Source organism: Aptenodytes forsteri, unplaced genomic scaffold, assembly GCF_000699145.1.
Source record: "Aptenodytes forsteri isolate BGI_AS27 unplaced genomic scaffold, ASM69914v1 Scaffold13, whole genome shotgun sequence".
Lineage (NCBI taxonomy): Eukaryota > Metazoa > Chordata > Aves > Sphenisciformes > Spheniscidae > Aptenodytes > Aptenodytes forsteri.
The window spans coordinates 1,416,330-1,434,208 of record NW_008794543.1 but is presented as its reverse complement, the minus strand read 5'-3'; the positions used below and the strand labels follow the sequence as shown (position 1 = coordinate 1,434,208).

Here is a 17,879-nt window from a genome sequence, read left to right as displayed (position 1 = left end):
CCCGCCCCGGCACCCTCCGCCTGTCTCCTCCACACGGCCGACCCGGGCGTGACCGGCTGCAGAAGCTGCCGAGAAACACAATCGCAGGGGGAGGAGGGGAGTCCGAGCGCGGCTGGCGGGGCGGGGGCGGCCGGTAGGAGGGAAACGATCGTTCCCCAGAGGAGCTGCCCGTTACGTCCATCCGCGCTGCTCCTGACGCTCCGTTTAAAGCGGCGTTGGCTCTTCTACAAGAGCAGCACGGCACGGTGGGGCTGCGGTCTGACTCGTTCTCCGCTCTTTTTTGGGGAGGAGCGGCACAAGGTTTGTGCAGGCAACCTCGGCCGTTACAGCGCTGCCTGCGGCGGCAGGGGAGGGGGTGGTGGCCGTGTGCCTACCCACAGGCTTGTAAATAAGGTTGAAATACAAGGGTATGTCACGGTAGCAATAGACCAGGACCCCAATTCATTGAGTTTGGTATCGTGCAGGTAAAATTCTACAAATAATACAAATGTACAATTCAAATGAAGTGTTTCTAGTGAAACCCACTACCCAAACACACAATGCATCATACAATATCAACAGTAAAATGCAATCATGCATTTAATTTCCACCTTTGCCAAAAAAAATTTACGTTATTCTCAACCATCATATTAATTTCACAGCTGAAATAGTTAAGGTAGCAGCTACCTCTAAGTTCCAGTAAAACTAACTGAAAATCAAAGCTTCCAGAAACAAACCTGCAGCAAACCAGCAGTGTTTACATGACCAGTTCCTAAACCTTAATAATTCTTTTCAATTTTCTTGCATTCAGGTCTAGAACACCAGCTTCCCCCCCTGCCCCCGCAAAAAACCCCCAACCCTCTCTTCACTGATGTCAAGATTATTTGAGTTGAGACTTGTATTGAGAAACAAAGTTTTAAGCGACTTGTTAGCATTAGGAAACAATATACAAACTTTTATTTGAAGAAAATGTCTCAAATATGACAATAACTTTGGTCATGTTAAAAGGCGGCCATCCAAGAACGAATAAAAATGAGCTGCTTTATAAGCATGGCCACATACAGTATATTCAGATATTAGCTAATAGAAGCTAAGGTTACACGCATAAATAGGCCTTAGTACCATGCAAGTTCAACGCAGTTTCATACATTCATTATAAATTTTCAGTTATTTTCATGCCAAATCACCTTTTGGATAAAAAGGTAAGAAAGAAGTAACATCTAAACGTGACCAAAATTGAACAGAAAAAAAAAAATCGTAAGTACAGACAACATTTTTATTAAAAAGATCTTGAAATTACACCTGTTCAAGAAGTGTTATACCATCTCTGATCTCTCCTTCAGTGGGAATTAGTAGTGTTAAGCATTGTTACATATCAAAAAATACAACTCTGTTTTACAACATAGTACTGGCATATTCAAAGTATTGTGCCAAATTATAAATAGTAAAATTAGGTTTTGAAGTATTTCAATAGAAAGCAACTTAGGCTCACACAAACATATGCACATATTATAGTTATGTAACAAAAGTTTTATAAAAGGAAACATTTACCCCATGCCAGCTTGAATTACTGAGGTGGGATTCAATACCTACTATGAAGACTGACGGTTCATTTCTTTAAATATATTTATTAGTCTCTGGAAAAAATAAGACAAAAATTTACTTTCACCAGAATACACACCATTCTTCACTGACAATCCGTTTCAGCCATGACTGACATAAGTCAGTCCTTATGAAAGTGGCTTTTTTTTTTTATAGACCTTGCAGTAGAAAAGAAATGGTCCACTAGACTTCAAAAATTCAATCAGCTTCTGCTCAACTGCAGAATAATCCTACGCATTGCTTCTACCTAGAGTAATCTTCATCATCTGTCATCTGTAATTGTAGACAGTCACATCTTCCACTGTGACTCAAGGTGCAGCTACAAGTAGAGAAGTGCTTAGATACTCAGTCACTTCAAATACACTTGTTGAAGACTGCTTCTAGTGCATGATCAAGTTGAAAATCCCTTTACTGATCATAATGGTTTGTCAATAACTGTAACACCTAGAGTGAGGAAAAAAAGGCATAAATCTGTAGGTAGTATTTAAAAAAAAAAATCAAGAATATGAAAATCAGGTTTTAATATAATACCTTGCAATTAGTATAACATCAGAAAACTGTGCACCAGCATCAGTGTTCATATTTTCCTTAATTTCCCTCTGACAAAGTTGTCTGAATCAGTGCAAAGTTCTGAAAGTTTGACTTGAAAAAAATTTGCAAATACTTAAGTTTAATTTTGTTATCAGTGAAATATATCCTTAACATTCACTTAAATAACTCATTTGAGAAACTGCAATTATTGAAGGAAAAGATTCCTGAAACAACTCTTGTTTTCTAATTATCAAATCCCAAAGAACTTCAGAATTGGACCCCCATAGACTGACACAAATCTCTTGTTAAAAGGACTGATCATACCAGAATCATCTTTCTGACTTGCCACTTATGTGCTAAATCCCTCTTGAGTACACTTTAATACCATTTTTTTCCTTGTAGTGAATAATTGTTTGAAATCATCATTCAAAACATACCATCAGATTCTTCATACCCATTCTGGTATCTTAGGTTTTACCTTAGATAGGACCTTGTTTGGGTGCTTTGTCAAGTTTCTTATCCTAGCTGTTACACTATAAAAAGTCTGTTAAAAAAAAATATACGCATTACCTGCATAGCTTCTTCCTGTACTCATACAAGATGACACAACTGTCCATTTATCAGTTGTTGGATTATAATATTCCACTGTTGATAAATTACAGGAACCATCATCTCCTCCAACTACATACAAGAGACCATTTACAGCACAAACACCTAAAAGGAGACAGGAAACCAATATGAAAATCCGCAATTGGCTTGTTCACCCCATAAAAGCATGGTTTCTATTCTGCGACATCATGAAAGCAGCAGAAATCCAGGAACATGCCATTTACACTAAATATTACCACTGTTTTAGAGTAATTGTTGCATATACCTGCATTCCTTCTGCACATGTTCATGTCTGCAACCTGCTTCCATGTACTGGCGACAGGATCAAACACTTCAACACTTTTTCTTACCAAAGGACCATCATGACCACCTACTGCATACAATAAATTGTTTAACACACCAACACCTGTGAACATATGAAAATACTCAAAATTAACCAGAGAATGGTTTGACTGATACAAAGGAGAAACAACAAATACTATGTCCACTAAGACAAATCCTTCATCCAGTCAATGTTAGGAACTACTTCGGAAAACACTTGGGTCAGGATGCATTAAAGCAAAAAGACGGTAACTACAGCAAGACACTGATAAAATGTCTTGCATGCCCATCTACCATATTGCAGCATACAAAGACTCGGGCTGTTCTGCAACAGAAGATTTAGAAAATTCTGGACGAAAAATGATGTGCAGGAAAATGAGCATTGTTGAAATTTAGGACTAATTAGAAGTGACAGTAAATGAGACGGCATGCTCAGCCAGCATAACAGAAATCTGACAAGATGATAAAGCGTTAAGTGAATTTTTAGAAAGTAAAAACTGCAGTACGGAGGATAAAAGCTGAATGGATAGACATTATACAATAGGGATGTTTCCACTGAAGTGTTGGAATACCTTGTAAGCCTATCTATGAAATCAAAGTAAACAGAGTGAGCACCTTCCTCCTCCGGGATTTGGAGAACACCAAGGTTCCTTGAACCAAGCTTCAGTTATCAAAATATCCAAAAGAATATTAAAGGGTCTCCTTTACAACAAAAGTTTATCAATCGGTAAGCTTGGAATAAAGGAATAAATAAAGCTAGTCTATGTCTACTGGCTAATCAGGCTGCACATATTGAAAAGATGGTAACAGGGGAAGCAGGCAGGAAAGCCTGTTTATTCCTCACTTTATAATGCACTATTAAACCCAAACATAGTAGATTTAAGAAAGGGGGGGGGTTTTGCATTAAAACTTGTGAGTGATGGACAATAAAGACAACAAAAAACACTACTATGAAAGTACATTGGGAAACCTAATGTATGTCACATTTAAGATTATGAAACTCAAAGCTGAGATATAGATTTGAAAATATAGTTCTTAAAGGGTTCCATGGAAAAGGCACAGCTTAAAATCTTTAATAAAGGGAAACAGCAAGTATGAGTGCAAAAGATCCATTAAGTCCTTCAGAGAAAAAAAAAATGCTGGGGTAAAAAAACCCAAAGAACCAAGACCTTAATAGCCAGCTGAAATATCTTTGAAAACATATCACTAATATTTATGTAAGAGTTTAGAGAGCCATTCCTATATGGGGAGAGAAACGACTCCTGCTGAAATAACTATATTTTCTTATTAAAAAGACAGGTTTTAATAATTAAAGGAAGAGGGGAAGGAGACATGGAAGAGTTAATCGGCACTGCAAATCTGAAAAATAGCTTCTTAATAGGACACTGCTTTATGAATCATGCTATTTAATGCTTTATCAGTGATATTCACTACTAACTTCTCCCAATATCCTTCCCAGTTAATTTAATTCCTCTTTTATTGCTATTATTTCTAGCTATCATGTCACAGTATAGTGACAGCTTTTCTTTCTCCCACTCTGATCACACTTTATTAGGCAGGATAATACAACACTCATCTTTCGTAGCATTAAACATTACAGAGCTAGAAGGAGGGCTAAGATTTTTAGTTTAAATATGTGATGTGATATAAATGCCCCCACCCAGGCATTCTGTATAGTTACTGACCTTCCTATTCAGTGTGTAGAGTTTTCCCTCTGCCACATTGCCATTTTTTCTTTGATAGCTCCTTATTTTTAATAATAATGTCCTCCGTTCCTCTTTGGCACTTCATTTTCCCTTAATCCCACACCCAGTTTCCAAGTCCTACCTTATTTCTTGCTCCTTCCGTCTGCATCCTCTTGTTGCCGTCTTCTGAGTTCTCCTTTCTTTGTTATTTTTCTTTCCTGCCCATTTTTCAGGACCCTGTCTTATATCTCTCATCCCTCCCAAATGGCCTATATCTGGATCTGAAGTTCCTCATCCCAGTATGTTGCTGGAAACAGATCTGTCCCCGTATTGATCAACTGAGAAGCAGTTGGTACTAAAGAAGAGTAACTGAGGGTTAACCTCTGAAGCCGAAGCAGTAGGAACAGAAGAGATGGGCTTAAGTTCCTTGAGATGACCAGAGATCCAAAGGTTTAATACAGGAACAAAACACTCTTTAGTTAGCACCCATAACACCACCAGGACTGATCGCCAGTTGAAACAGTTCTGGTGGGTTTGGATATTTGGCCACTAGAGCCAAGCTCGATCCGTAGTCACGATTTTCACATTACCACCCACTCCTCCCACACACACAAATATAATTTTCCATGTATTTAACAGAGTGGCACAGAAGAATGTTGATTATTTTACTCAATTATATGAATCTGAAATAACTGGCTACATTTACTTTTCCTCTGCAATTTATTTTTTTTAATCAGAGGACAAGGTAAAAGGCAGCAGTGTTGAGTAAACAAACACGGTCCTGAACTCTGGGACAAGGGGAGGAAGGAGATGGGCAGAAAGATCCCAGTAGTTAGTGTATCTAAGGCACTAAATTTCAGAGTCGTAGAAGTAATTCAACATTTAAAAAAAAATCTGAAAATATGTAGCATATAAATAGGCTACAAGCACAACGATAGTTTGCAAAAACAGAATATTTAAAAAAAATAACGCTGAGATAAAATGGGTGTGCGGGCAGATTGCAAAATGAAGCTTTGTCACAACCCACCAACACTATTTGTCTTTATAATGATACTTGTAATTTGCCCATTTTATATAAATATTTTCCTCAAAATTAGCCAATATTAGACAGGAGTATTTAACACTACCCTTACTGCAACTCTGGCCAGTTTTTAATCCAGAATTTACTTCCAAGATGCACAGACTGAGTAACTAGAATTTTCACAAGACAACTGTTTCCTTGAGATATAGTGTATCATGTTTCCTTCATTAACATCATAGTTTTAGTTTAGAAACACAATCAAAACATTACTTTTAGCAATAACAGACATATCAACTTGCTGATGTTGTAATGGTATAATGGAAGTATCACAAATCTTAATTTTAGTAATGATTTTAATACTTTTATATATTTCTTTTTAAGTAATTTGGACCTAATTTAAACATCTATACAGATTAAGAACTGTTCAGAGTTAATAAATAATGGAAGGCAAGATGAAAAGTTGGGATAACTATTAATCATCTACTGAGCATACTAGAAGTCCATCCAATTTTATTTGTAGCAACATCTCTTCCAATTATGAAGCACATTAATGCAATCACCGGTAGATATTTGAAAGGTGTTGCTAAAAAGCACCATTGAGTACTTGGCAAAAACGTGACTCAAACAACTAAAAAAATAAACATAAAATAATATCATGCAATTTGACTTGAAAAAGTCCATGGGATCGCATCTAGAGAAATAAAACAACTTCTGCGAGTGGAAAAAACCTGAAATACCAAAAGACAAATAGAGGACAGTGAACAGTAAATGAGATTTGAGTCCATAATATAAATAGATAATGAAAATGCTAAACTCAATTTGGAGCTGTGGAAGCATCATTTCATTAAACAAAAGCAGAATATCACAGCGCACTTTTGATGTCTTTAAAGAGAAATACACATACTCAGAATTGCAAGAAGGAAAAAAAATTCCACGAAAAAATAAAGAAGGGATTTTTTAAGATTATAAAGAAATAAACGGATATACCTTGGCTAAACGATAAGGAAGGATAACATGTAGTAGCCTATACATATCCAAAGGATGTAAACACCAGGTGATGAGAAGAGTTACTGAAGATGAAACAAAGGGTACGTAAGTGGAAGTAATAGGATGAAACCAGTAATACAAACTTAAGAATGAACAAGGACAAAATTTCCTGCAGTGAATCAGAATGCAGAACAAGTCCTCCAAAGAGGTGAAAAATCTAGTCATAGTTCACACGTAAAGTCAACCTGAAAACACTATTAGAAAAATCAGCCCTACACTGGCAAAGAGACATCTTTGAAGAAATGACATTTTTTCATCCTGGCCATCGAGATTTTGACACTTCAGCATTTAGGTGATATTAAACTGATTGTCACAATCCATGCATATTAGTCTGTATGTTAAAAACATCAGAAGTTATGGGAAGAAGAGGAATATGAAAAGTATGAAAAAGCAAGGAAAGATATTTACTATTAACAGACTGAATCTTACTCTGTAGGACAGTTTTGTATTTATAACCTGCAATATATCAGCCATCTAAGACTAACACATTAGTCCATTAGACTCAGACTTTAGCTTACCTTTTACATTTTTAGATAGATTTTAAAACCACAAATTTGTTTGTTTTGCAAGGGTAGTTGATTCTGGTCCACTCACCTGCTCCACTCCGTCTAGTGCTCATTTCTGCAACGTAGGTCCACTCGTTTGTATTAGCATCATAGCATTCTACTGAACTAAGGCACTGACGTGACGCCCCATCGTAGCCACCAACAGCATACAGTTTACCTGGAAGGGTAACCAACAGAAACCTACAAATTTCTAATGCACACAGACTATATTGGTACACAGGCTGAGGGGAAGTCGTCATTCTCTGAATTAGCTACTAATCAGTAGCTGTCGTCAATCAGTTACTGAGTGTCTATTTTGTAAATAGTTTAAGACAGTACAATATAGTTCTTGTCATTTTTAGGATGTAAAAGGCAGCCAGTATCTAACAAGAACAATGCGAGTCAAAAGATTTTAAATTGCCTAGCTGAAATACAAAGGTACTTTATCCTGTTTTTAATTAAGAATTGTTCAAAAGCAAGCTAATTTGGGTATGTTCAACGATGGAAGCTTGCAAATAGGCTTCCTAGAAATATCAAAAATTCAGATGAAAATTACTTGTACAGTCTGCATTTTCAGATCAGAAACAGCAGTGGCTCCCATGCAGTTAAAACACACACCTAAAACTGTTCTAAGACCCAAGAGCCAGCCCAGGTCTGCATTTTGCAAGCAACATCCAGGCTATTCACCACCAAGCTGACTCGAAAGTCAGCAGTTTTCCTGGCACTGTCCTTGAGATCATCCCCAGCATGCAACCAGCAAAGTCAGCCAGATAACAGAGTTGACAATACTGCAGTCCTACATCACTAAAGACCAATTTATAAGGTCATCGCTTCAGTAATCAGGCTCTCTAGCTTTGCTGACATGCGTAACCTAGAGCATGCGTGCTTAGCGAGCTTTTCCTCAGCTGGCCTCAGGCACAGTAGAAGCTCTGAAAAAAAATTTAAGACAACTATGCTAAAAGCTGGTCAAAACCAAGTGGCATGAACACCACAATCATTCTATTTGAATTACAAGGTTGAGCAAAAACATAAATCTGAAGTATGTTTTCAAAAGTGAGAAAAGGTAGTAGAGTAAATGATTGGATTTCCCCCCTTCTTCTTTCTAATATCATTTGTCAACTTACCTCCAACAACACCTACGCCAACACTACTTCTTCTCGTGTTCATTGGAGCCACATGAAACCACTCATTAGTCTTTAAGTTGTAAACTTCGACTGATGATAAACCTACGAAGACAATACAACATTATTTTCTCTAGAAATCTAGGTGCGACATACTGCCTACCTTCCGGAAAATTCTTCATATCTGAAAATTCAAATTACTTCATTTTAAGGACTGTTAGTTACTGTGCAAAAGGCACAACTGATGTCCTTTAGATAGCCAATTACAGTCAACCCATTCTTGGTGTCTGAAAATGGGCAAATTAATAAAAGCTTTTGTAGAACAGAAACATTCTTCCCTGGATTTTTTTTTTTCTTTTTAATTAAAAGTCACAATGCTCTCTCCTACATATGCTTCTGTAATAGTTAAGGAAAAGGATCACCTCTGCACAAATGGTTTAATGCATCTGTGAATAGAATGAACAGTGTATGTCCAAAGCCTTCCCACAGGTCAGAGAAAGCCATTTGTAATCCTATTTACACTACATGAAAACGCAGGGGTATATTTCATATGTTAACAGGACAAAAGAGGCCAGATAATTTTTCTGCTCACATCTTCCATGAGTAAAGGACTCTGACTATAGAAGGAATACTGAAAGGATATACTCAGTTGGTCAAAGATTCACTAGTCATTAAGCCTAAACTTGTAGACAGGAACAAGCAGTCCACTGTTTAGGTAGAAGGGTGTGACCACTAAAGCACATTCCACACCACAAGATGTCAGGCTACCCTCATGCTTGGTTTCATCACAGCTACCAGGAAAGAGACATTCAAAGTTGATATTATTATGTCAAGAGTAGTCAAAGCTAATCAGCAGTGTATAAAGGCAAATATACCTGTACTCCCGTCGAATCCTCCCACAGCATAAAGAAGGCCATTTAATACAGCTGCTCCCAGTGTGCTTCTCCTGTCTTGCATATTAGCAACACTTGTCCACTGGTCCTTCACCGGATCATAGGAATCTACTGTGCGAACTCTCAAAGAACCATTGAAACCACCAACAGCATAAACCATGCCTCCCATGTACACCATTCCTAGAGCAGGGAAACGGGGAGGAAAGATGAGCATTTTAAGTCTCTTTGTCAATCAATTTTATTCCATACTGCCCTAAGTATGCAGAAACTTGACACAGTTTACAGTACTCACTACACTATCAGGCTTTTGACAGTGTCCTAGAGCCACACTTCGTTCAGATTAAGCACTAGAAATTCTGACGCTTTTTGTTATTAATAGCTCACACTTCTGAATATCATGCTTGCTGAATTTCTCCTTGCTTAGATAGCTGCTTTAAGATCACATTTTCAGATTTTTTAGTATCGGTTGGTCGTGTCTTCACATTCTTCATCTCATTTAATAACAACAGGGTATTTTAATAGTAAAATTACTCGTTATTATAATGCATTAATATTTAAATTTATCATCTGTATCTATGGGAGGTAATCAAGCAGTTTATTCTAGAGATTACAAACCAAAGCACAAATTAAGATCAACTTATCAAACTTGTATTGTTCCAGATTAGCAAGTAATTCAAATTTTAAGGATGATGGCTGAAGTCAAGGCTTAGCCCTTCTCAGATAAATATCTTAAATACTGTTCCAAAGAACACAGGATGCTTTATGCAGACGCCTAAATTCTGAAGCATTACCAACCACAACAAAAAATTAGGCATCATTTACCCGCTCTACATCTTCTGGAAGGCAATTCAGCCACCTGATGCCAGCGTTCTTCTTTAAAATCATAGCATTCAACACTGCGAATTGCCTTTGGTGCCTGTCCTCCAACTACCATCATCAACTAAAAGGGAGGTAATAATATTTTTTCATTATTTGCATATATGAGAGCGCCTGAAAGATCAAAAAAGTGTTAAAAAATAAAGCTTTTATACAAGAAATAATTAAAGGATGGTTCTCCTAAATAAGAAATTTGAGTCTTGCAAGTTAAGCAAAATTCATTTTTTTAAAAAACACATGCAATTTGTAAATATTGTGTCCAGAGGAAATATCTGAGGAAGAAAAGCCGGAAGCAATTAGAATCTAAGTAGAGCTCCCATGAACAAGGCAGATCCTGCTGTATCTGCACATCCTACTCTGACCTCAGGTATGAGAATTCAGTGTCGATGATGTTCAATGGAACTGTGACCATCCATCACAGAACAGCCTTATCAGGTTCCTTTGAAAGAAACGTGCTAAATCTGCTGAACGGAATCTCCTATTCCATTATTGCAGTTGCCATAATAGTACTATGAGAGAACTTCTTTACTTCATTGGGAAGAATATCTAATGTTTGTTTTGTTTTCTCCTAAAATGAACGAAAGGCAATATTTAGGTAAAAATTGAATAAAATGTCTCAACTCAGAAGCTTCAGTCTTTGTTTTGTTTTGATTGTTTTTAAAAAAACAGGCTTACCTCCCCATAATTGTATATTTATCAAATGCCAAAGCACTTACCAAAAAAATATTTACTGGGGGGGGAGGTAGTGGTGGTGGTGCGTGTAGGTGGGGGACTAAAACATCTATAGCATAAGTAGTATGGAGCATAAAGCTAATCACTTGTTACATTTTTGTGATAAATAATTCTGGTACAAAAATTTTTACTGGAATACCCCAAGTGACGGTCATGCTCTCATGAAATCTTTTAAAATGGAGTTTGAAGAAATAAGTACATTGCAAAAATAAGGGTCTTACTTTTGGAAGGCTAGCAGGTGTTCTCAATTTTGTTCGAGTGCTTTTCATCAATGCTCGTTGCTCAGTTGGTAGCAAGTGATACTTCATAGCTTCAATGAGGTAATCTTTACAAGCACTGCTGTTCTTAACCAGTATTTCCTCTTCAACTCTCTGTTTATTAATAGAAGTTTAACAAGGTCTGAGCATGTTAAGGAAGTAAAACACAAATCACAATCTGAAGTGTAATAAAGCCTCTGTTATATCACACAAATGCAGATTTATCTGATTTTTTAGATTGCCATTTAACCACAGTTAGATACAAATTTATGTGATGGCAATGTGTAGTCACTAAAAAGAAAAAAAAATCAGGAGATGTTGATTCTCAGTTAGTAAGTGGAAGAAACGGTGTTAGGCAAGGTAAATCACTTTTCTTACAGTCAGGCACATTTCTTGACTTTTCAAATATAGAGAATACAGATCACTAAGGGGGGGTGGGGGGGGGAGAGTAGTGGAGATTAATTTAACAAACTAGTAAGCCACCCCACAACAATAAAAAAACCACAACAGCAAAACACCCAAAAAACCAACCCAACCCACACAAAGTAGAGGAAATTCGTATCACAGAACCAGAATTTCTAAAATAAACACCTACCAATCTACTACTACACCTACTAACCAATGTTAATAGTGAAATCATATTTTCAATCTTAAATATTTGTCCTGACACCAAAATAGTCAAAATGAGATTATAAAATTTTTTAAAAATGTATTATATCTGAACCAGGTAAAGGAATGTTTCCTTTGTCATTAATTCCTACTCAACTTAAACAGTAGACACAATTCTGAAGTTGAAAATTCACTTATGAAAACAGATCTCGTATCAAAGATCATATTACAAATGAAAGCTAACCTGACCTCAGTGAATTAAATCATTCAAATTACTAGTGTGGTACGACAAGTAGTCAGCCAAACAGATAAATTACTTATATATGTCATCCTCTATGTGGCAATCCCTCATTTGACTCTGTGTGTGTGCGTGTGTATGTGCACATGCATACGTGGTCGTGGCTGGCTGTTTATTTTTACTATCAGTAACACACTACATTACACTGTTTAAATTTAAAATTATCCATCTGGCATTAGAAAAAAATAAACAGAAACGTTCACGTGCAGAAGAAATAGTATTCCTTTTTGCTTACCTGAACTAAATATTCCCGGGAAAGCAAAGGCAGCCGAACGTGCTCCATCAGGCGTGCCATTAGCTCCTGCCTTACATCTTTGTCATGGTTTACCCACGCTATCACTGCTTCAAATACCTTCCAGGAAACAAACAAATGCAAGTCCCTTGACTTACAAGTTCATAAGTATGAAAATATCAGTGTGCCTCTGAAAATAGTTTTTGCTTGTACTAAAATTCCTAACTTAAGACGACAGCAGTTACAGCTCCCATTATTTCCATATTTATCCACTACAAAATTCTGAAGATGCATTAGCCAGTCTCATTTTATATCACTCCTCTACTGGTGTTTCAAGGATAGCTGCGTTACATTGACAAAATGCACACAGTAATTTCATTGATACTGAAAATCCAATAAAACTAGGTAAACAAACAGCACAGCAGCAGTGCTATTAGAATCCTCCTATGTTTCTTCCTTTCTTGGAAAATCGACCTGCCACATCATCATTCAAATGACTTATCATCACTGAGTCTTACTAGAAGCAGCAATCCCAAGCCTAGTTTCTCCTCGATTGCACAGCAGCTCATCATACACTAAAGAATTAAAACCTTAATTATACTCCGCAGAAGCAGCATCACATGTATCAGAACCAAAGTGATGAAACCAGACCTTCAGGGTATTATGGGAACAGCAACATAACTTTGCTAGTTGCAGTTTAAGCAGATGGTTCTTAGATTCAAAGTTTCAAAAATGTTTTAACATGAAACACTACCTAGCCATACAAATTAGTATTCAAACATGCTTTTGAATACAATTTAGTCGCATTTGAACAGAGGTGTTAGTACAACTATATACTCCGCGGAAAAAAGAAAACCAACATATTTTAAATTGATCACAACTGGATTAAAAAATGAATACATCTACAACCTGAAAACCATTACAGGTTCAAAGAGATGCACTGGGCTCACTGAAGATCACAGAGTTTCAAAAATGGCTTTAAAAGAATGAGATCTAGCTAGAGGTGAGCCCACACGTTTAAACTCGTTTGGTTATACCAAGCTACCTAGCCATCTCCTTTGCAACCCACATTTGTTCAGTTAGGCTAAACAGCCCACATATACATACAGAGTTTTAATACCTTTGTGGGACTGCTGATGTTAAAGTTAGTAGATGGCATATACTTGCTCTTCAAACTACTATTTTTGAGTTATTTACCCCTTGGTAAACCAAACTCCTGTGTATGTGACTCACAGCATGTGTTCTGTTTGTTTTGCTTGAAGATAGAAGTTTAGTTTCCATTTAGTTTAGTTTCCATTTTTTCAAAGAACAGAGAGTTATGTGATTTAATACAGTTTTAGGATTTTTAAGAGTTGAGATTAATTTTCAGCATCAGACTGACAGCACTTTTGGGAAAAATCCTGTAAACATGAGCACAATACATGCCCAATTTCACTGAGGAAGCAAAGAACACATCCAAACAAGTGTACAAGAGCAGTAAGAGCAAGCTCGCTCTCTCATCCAAGAGGATAAAAAAAAAATACTGAGATACAGATGGTCTTACCTTCTCTTCTGAGGCAATTGTGAGTTTGTCACTGGATATAAGACTGCACACCTGCTCTACACCAAGATTGAGGTATTCTTCACTAAGTACGACATCAGAAAAGTGCTGTTCTGTTTGGAGGAAAAGAAGTACTCTAACATACAGTGCAAAGTGTAACCCACAACGAGCATGAAAGCAGCAGAGGAAAAATAGAGGAGAACGATTCAATATGCATGCTATTTTGTCATACCTAGAAGCAATACCCTTAACTTAAAACATTTTATATAGGTTAAAGCTTGGTCTCACAAACAGCTTTTATATTTAAAGATTCTTTAAAATAATTGAAATATTAAAAATATATTATACTAGAAGTAGCAATCATAGCAATTTAACATTTTCAGCATTGCTTCACCTCAGTATTTGTCCTTGATAATTACTTAAATCTCATTTTGCTAACTTTTTACACAAAAATACAGCAAAAAAGATTCCAGAAGAAGAATATGCCCTTTATGCTGTTGACAAACATTCTTTAAACCTGCAGTTCAACATGAACAATGGCTGATTCATTAGAACTAACCAGCAGTTTTGCAGTCTAATGTAGGTCAAATCAAACAAGAAGTCTAGATCCTGTTGCATCTCTCGGAGCTTCTCCAAGGTCATAAAAATATTACATATCACAATCTCTACAACATGTAGATGACGTGTAGTTTTTCCTCAGTTTTTTTTTAAATGCCTCAACTTAAAGTAAACAAAATTGACAACATTCAATGTTTTAGTTGTAGAACCAGACATTTTCTTTTAACATAGAGCATGTATCTTTATCAAGTTGTCGTTCAGTTACTCAGTTGTCCGCTCCCTTCCTTAGAATTGCTTTTTAAGCCATTCAGTTGCTTAAAAAGTAGCTCTATATAGTTAACTCTTATTATTTCCCCTCTTCAGCTATTCTTAAAGGAAGTTAGAAGGAACAACTGTTACTGGGAATTTAAGATTCCACTCAAAATTAAAGTAAAAAAAGGTTAAACATATTCAAACTAAAGAACTTTTTAAAGCCTGTTCTATCACACCACTAGTGCTACTAGAGTTGACTCCATGCTTGGCAAACTGTCTTAATCTGTTAAAAAAAAGTCAAAGAATGCTGAACACTTCCAGATCAAGAAGTCTAAATTTTTCAGGTCAACTTTGCAGGGTACAACAGCTTTTTTGCACTGTACTAAAGATTAGAGAACATAAAAAGATAAATCTAACACGGTATAATTCTTGTCCTTTATCTAGTTCAGCATCCTGTCCCTCGAAACAGGCAGCACAAATTGCTTCAGACAAAAGTCCAAGAATTATATATAAAAGTATGATAATAAAACCTCCTCCCATAAAGGTCTCACTATAACCATGAAAGATTAGAGACTGGTAGCCAGAAGGCTATTTTACCTTAACCACATTTCACTAAACAATGAGTTTAGTGAGATACAGTCCAGCCCCCTTGAATCCTGTTAAATTCTTGACTTTAATACCTTCCTATAGTAATAATCCCGCAGTCCACATCTAAATTTAACACCCAGTTTACCATTAATCAGTTTTCAATTAATATCCCCATGTTCTAATGCTGAGTACGATGATAGGGAAAGCCACAACCTGTCTACTCAAAATCATTCATTATTCTATACTCCTTTTTAGCCTTCATCTCTCTTTGAAGCAGGCAGTCCTCACCTTTGCAGTCCCTCATCCTACCAGCCTTCTCATTCATGCAATCATCACCACTACAAGTCCCTCCAATTCTGCAGCATTCTCTTACGATGGACGCATAGTATTTTCTGCCGGATTTCACTCAATGGGAGAGAAAGAATGAGGAGAAATACTATTGATTTTTATAACACCACCATTACTTTTCCACTCCTTGCAAATCTTTATGTCTGTTTGCTTTTCAGACTACAAATATGCAGTTTCTTGAGCTGAAGTAGAATTTTCTGAGGTACACTTATTGAAATAAGTATCTGATGAATTTTACTATTTGCATATGGCAAATAGAAATTGAGAAAAAACTATTTATGCAAATTACCTATGATAAACTCGAAATTTCAAGTGACAGTGCCACAAAACAGCATGTCTGTACTGTACTCAGAAGTTAAGAAGCAGGCAGAAAGGGGAAGCAACTCATATCAATCAAATCTGAGGTTCAGAAGCCTTGTTCATCTTCCCTTGAGAAAGCTGATCCAGCAGTGGATCACATCCAACAGGATACACTTCATATACCCAGTTGATTTTATAGACTCATATATGAAAGCCTTCTATTTTTAAAAGGTGATTGAGATTTATGACATGCTCTAAATAGGAAAAGATCCAGTTCCTAACCAAAAGAGTGAAAGTTGAGAATTTTCAAAGTTAATACAATGAATGTGAGGCTGTCTTCTGTCTTCATGCTAGGAAGAGAACGGTAGAAGAAAATCTGACAAAAATAGACAGCACTTGAACAAAAACTAAGACTGTTTTACTGGATGTCAGCCTCTGTGCTTAAAGCATAAAATAAGGCATGGGGCCAAGCAAAGAAAGAAGAGTGGGAAAAGAGATACTGAAACAAACTACTTGGGGTCAATAGCTACAGGCTCAGGTTCTCAAGCAACACCTGGAAACAAATCCTCAGCTGAATGAATTACAGAAAAAGGAGAAATAGGAGAGTAGATTGCTATATAAATTTTAGTCATCAAAAAAAGAGGTAAGGTGAAATAACTTGTCTCTTAAGAACCAGATCTCTTGTTGTCAAGGAGACCATCTTAACTGATTGATAGATAATCTTTTGGCAGAAGCCAACTGAAATTACAGCTAAACAGGTTATTCAAAATAATCAGAAACTGAAAAAGAACAAGGAAATGCGAAAACACCAATTAAGTCTGCCAATGGCAATTTATCTAAAGCTGTTCAAGTGTTGAAGACAGAAGGCACTATTTTATTATATATAAAAATAATGCTTATGAAATTCAAACTTTTTGCTTCCTTTTAACAAGAAGGATATCAGCACCTTTGAAATAATGATTCAGTAGAGTTCCAAAAATCCCACTTAGATCCTCTTTTTCCAATAATTATGAGAGAAAAATAGTATTGGGAGTGTGTGTATTTTTTTGCCTTCTGGGTTAGGATTTGTACTATCCCATATTACTGCTCACATCCTGAAAGCTTCGATGATCTGGAGATATTAACATCAAACATCATGAAACTTATGACACAATTAAGTATTTCATGCATCTGTCCCCTGCAAAATCTCAAATTAGCTTGGTTTTTATTTGTTGCATTAGGTAACATACTACTTTCTTCATGAACATCTCCTAGATAAGCAAACAGATAGAACTACCTGGCTGGAAGTTTTCATGAGAGAATACTTATTTTTTTCCAAATCCAAACTTTCCACGCAGTGTGCAATTTTGACAAATTCGTATTGGAATCCTGCCCCACTTCTTGCCGCTTTATCCAGACGTTGAAGCCAGCTGGCTCCAGAGTCAGGCAGCCTGGAAACAAGCTGGCTTAGGAGCTGCGGAGGCTTGGCTCCCAAATTCCCACTTCCTAAGCAAGTAGAATCCTACTTCTTTATTATCAAAACTAAAATCTGCCTTTAAAAAAAATCCCTTCCATTTTAGGACATTTCTAAAATATCTGTTCCAATTGCATATGAAAAACAGATTTTCACATTTTCACAACCGAGAGAGACAGTTTCTACCTGAATAGCTAAAGATCTGTCCTTGTCTGCCCTGTACCAGTAGGATGGGACTTCAGCTTCAGGGACAAACTAAGAGGACAAAAAGGAAGTTCTTAACAATGTGAAAGGGATTAGTAACAAAATCTTTGTATGTACAATAAACGATGCCAGTGTGGAGAGCACAGGAAGATAATAAGAGCTGTAAATGTACCACTTTTTGTTATTTTGTTATGAGTCTGAAGATGCGTATTACACATACACACAGCAGCAAGCAAGCACTTGACCTGCCTCTTCTATCCAAAAGGCAGGTAGTCTTG

At 36.7% G+C, this 17,879-nt stretch overlaps 1 protein-coding gene across 1 annotated transcript in view; it reads right to left on the bottom strand.

Annotated features, from left to right (window-relative positions):
- Positions 1–904: 904 nt before the first annotated feature.
- The window catches only part of KLHL2 (kelch like family member 2), a 60,445-nt gene continuing 43,470 nt past the window's right edge, over positions 905–17,879 (bottom strand). Inside the window, exons 5-14 of the mRNA XM_009272315.1 lie at positions 13,902–14,011; positions 12,362–12,478; positions 11,184–11,333; positions 10,177–10,294; positions 9,337–9,534; positions 8,465–8,566; positions 7,390–7,518; positions 2,987–3,127; positions 2,683–2,826; positions 905–2,025 (exon numbers count right to left, since the gene is read on the bottom strand). Of these exons, the coding sequence (XP_009270590.1) occupies positions 1,997–2,025; positions 2,683–2,826; positions 2,987–3,127; positions 7,390–7,518; positions 8,465–8,566; positions 9,337–9,534; positions 10,177–10,294; positions 11,184–11,333; positions 12,362–12,478; positions 13,902–14,011 (1,238 nt within the window). The 3' untranslated portion in view covers positions 905–1,996. The remainder of the gene's footprint in view (positions 2,026–2,682; positions 2,827–2,986; positions 3,128–7,389; positions 7,519–8,464; positions 8,567–9,336; positions 9,535–10,176; positions 10,295–11,183; positions 11,334–12,361; positions 12,479–13,901; positions 14,012–17,879) is intronic.